The 1,909-nt window shown below is 48.2% G+C and overlaps 1 protein-coding gene across 1 annotated transcript in view; it reads left to right on the plus strand.

Annotated features, from left to right (window-relative positions):
• The window catches only part of LOC103374491 (protein EFR3 homolog B-like), a 27,125-nt gene extending 25,611 nt beyond the window's left edge, over positions 1-1,514 (plus strand). Inside the window, exons 17-21 of the mRNA XM_008304575.1 lie at positions 271-410; positions 917-1,005; positions 1,076-1,124; positions 1,196-1,302; positions 1,380-1,514. Of these exons, the coding sequence (XP_008302797.1) occupies positions 271-410; positions 917-1,005; positions 1,076-1,124; positions 1,196-1,302; positions 1,380-1,514 (520 nt within the window). The remainder of the gene's footprint in view (positions 1-270; positions 411-916; positions 1,006-1,075; positions 1,125-1,195; positions 1,303-1,379) is intronic.
• The last annotated feature ends 395 nt before the right edge of the window (positions 1,515-1,909 follow it).

Raw genomic sequence — 1,909 nt, forward strand, 5'->3', positions numbered from 1 at the left:
GGACACAACGAGACACAACATGGACACAACGAGACACAACATGGACACAAAGAGACACACAACCACCACAAAGAGACACAACATGGACACAAAGATACACACAACATGGACACAAAGAGACACAACATGGACACAAAGAGACACAACAGGGACACAGAGAGAATTCTGACCCAGTTCAGGAGGTATGAACTGAGTGTGGGTCACTGGAGGTTCTGCAGGACTGTGGGGTTCTGTGTGGAGAACGTGTCCTTACATGTTGGTGTTTGACAGCTTCAAACCGCCGGACGATGAGCTGAAGGTGGACGAAGAGCTGTTGTTCGTCCAGTCGAAGATCTGCGAGGCTCTGACGGCGAGCAGCTACAGCGCTCACTGTGAACGCTTCAGCTCGCCGTACACACCTCAGCTGACAGGTAACACACACCTGGACACCTCAGTCATGTTGAGTAGGAATAACTGCCCTATGTGCTCACGCTGAAGGCATCTTCCAACAACGTGCTCCTCTGAAAATGACTAGAGATTTACCCCAGATCAAGTTTTTGAGTCATGATGGACAAACTTCAGATCACTGTTGACCCATTTCACCTAATTATGGACTTTCATGCCGTTCTTGGACACGTTTCGAGTCGTTTTAAACAGTTTCGAGTCGCTCGTCTCCTCTCTGTAGAAACACTGCCTGCAGTTCAGTCTAGACACTCTGGATTGGGATCTTTTGTCTTTGTAGTTTTTTCTTTTTTGGTTTTGTTTCTGATTGTTTGAAAGGAACGTGCAAAATGAAGTGATGTCATATGATATGTTCAGGGACCGTCGGAAAGTTCTACACATTTCTGGGATGAGGTTCGGTTTTAGTTGGCGCGAAGCCAAATCTGCCATTTATGACCATTTCTGGGCTGATGGAGAAAATAAAACCCTTTTTCAGACGAAGACCGTCTGGCGAAGAGGAAGAGCATCGGAGACGTCATCTCTCTGCAGATGGAGATGGATCCTCAGAGTCCGGAGACGCCTCAGGTACCGATCAATCTGTCGATCAATAAGTTGTCCGTGTGTCCATCTGATCGTTTCTCTGTGTCTTCTGCAGAAGCCTCAGACCGAGCAGATCACCTTTGAGACGCTGAAGAACGCCATCGGTAGGCCAAGAGCTTGAGCTGAAAGCTGTGTCTGGTGTTTAAATGTGAGCTGAACTGGAGTTTCTCCTCAGAGGATCGAGGGTTCGTGGAGGAGGAGGAGAGGAGGAAGAGGCTGGAGGTGGTGGAGAGGTTCCAGACGGCGCCGTTCGAGGAGATCGCTGCTCACTGTGGATCCAGGGTGAGAAGGTCCTCGTGACGTGGCAGCGCCCACACTCTGCTGTTGTGGTACTAACGCGAAGGTGTTTGTGCTTCCAGGCGTCGCTGCTTCAGTCCAAACTGGACCAGGTGTTCGATCTGATCATCCGTCCTCCTCCGTCTCCGTCCGGACAGTCGCCGCCTCGCTCCACGCCGCTCTACGAGATGAAGTTTCCCGACCTCTGTGTTTATTAGACGCCACAAAGCAACGCTGAAGGCCGCATGACTGAGTAAAACGGTGACGTAGTGGTGGAACTGTGAGTAACTGTTAGCCAACAGCTGATAGTGTGGATAGCTAAAAGAAGGCTAACAGTTAGCTAAAAGTATAGCAGTTATAACAGTGTCAGTTGTTAGCTAGTTTGGCGAGCTGTAGAAAATATTTGTTAATACTCAGGATAAATAGCTGAAATGTTGGCTAATACCATGGCTAAACAGTTGAAATGTTAGCTAACTGTATGGATAAACAGCTGCAAGTGTTAGCTGAAAGGGTGGACAAACATTTATAAAGGGTTAGCTAAGTGTGTGGAACACAGTTGAAATGTGAGCTAAGAGAACAAACACTTCAACTGTTAGCTGACAGTGTGGCTACC

This window comes from Stegastes partitus, unplaced genomic scaffold (assembly GCF_000690725.1).
Source record: "Stegastes partitus isolate 25-593 unplaced genomic scaffold, Stegastes_partitus-1.0.2 Scaffold2257, whole genome shotgun sequence".
Classification (NCBI taxonomy): domain Eukaryota; kingdom Metazoa; phylum Chordata; class Actinopteri; family Pomacentridae; genus Stegastes; species Stegastes partitus.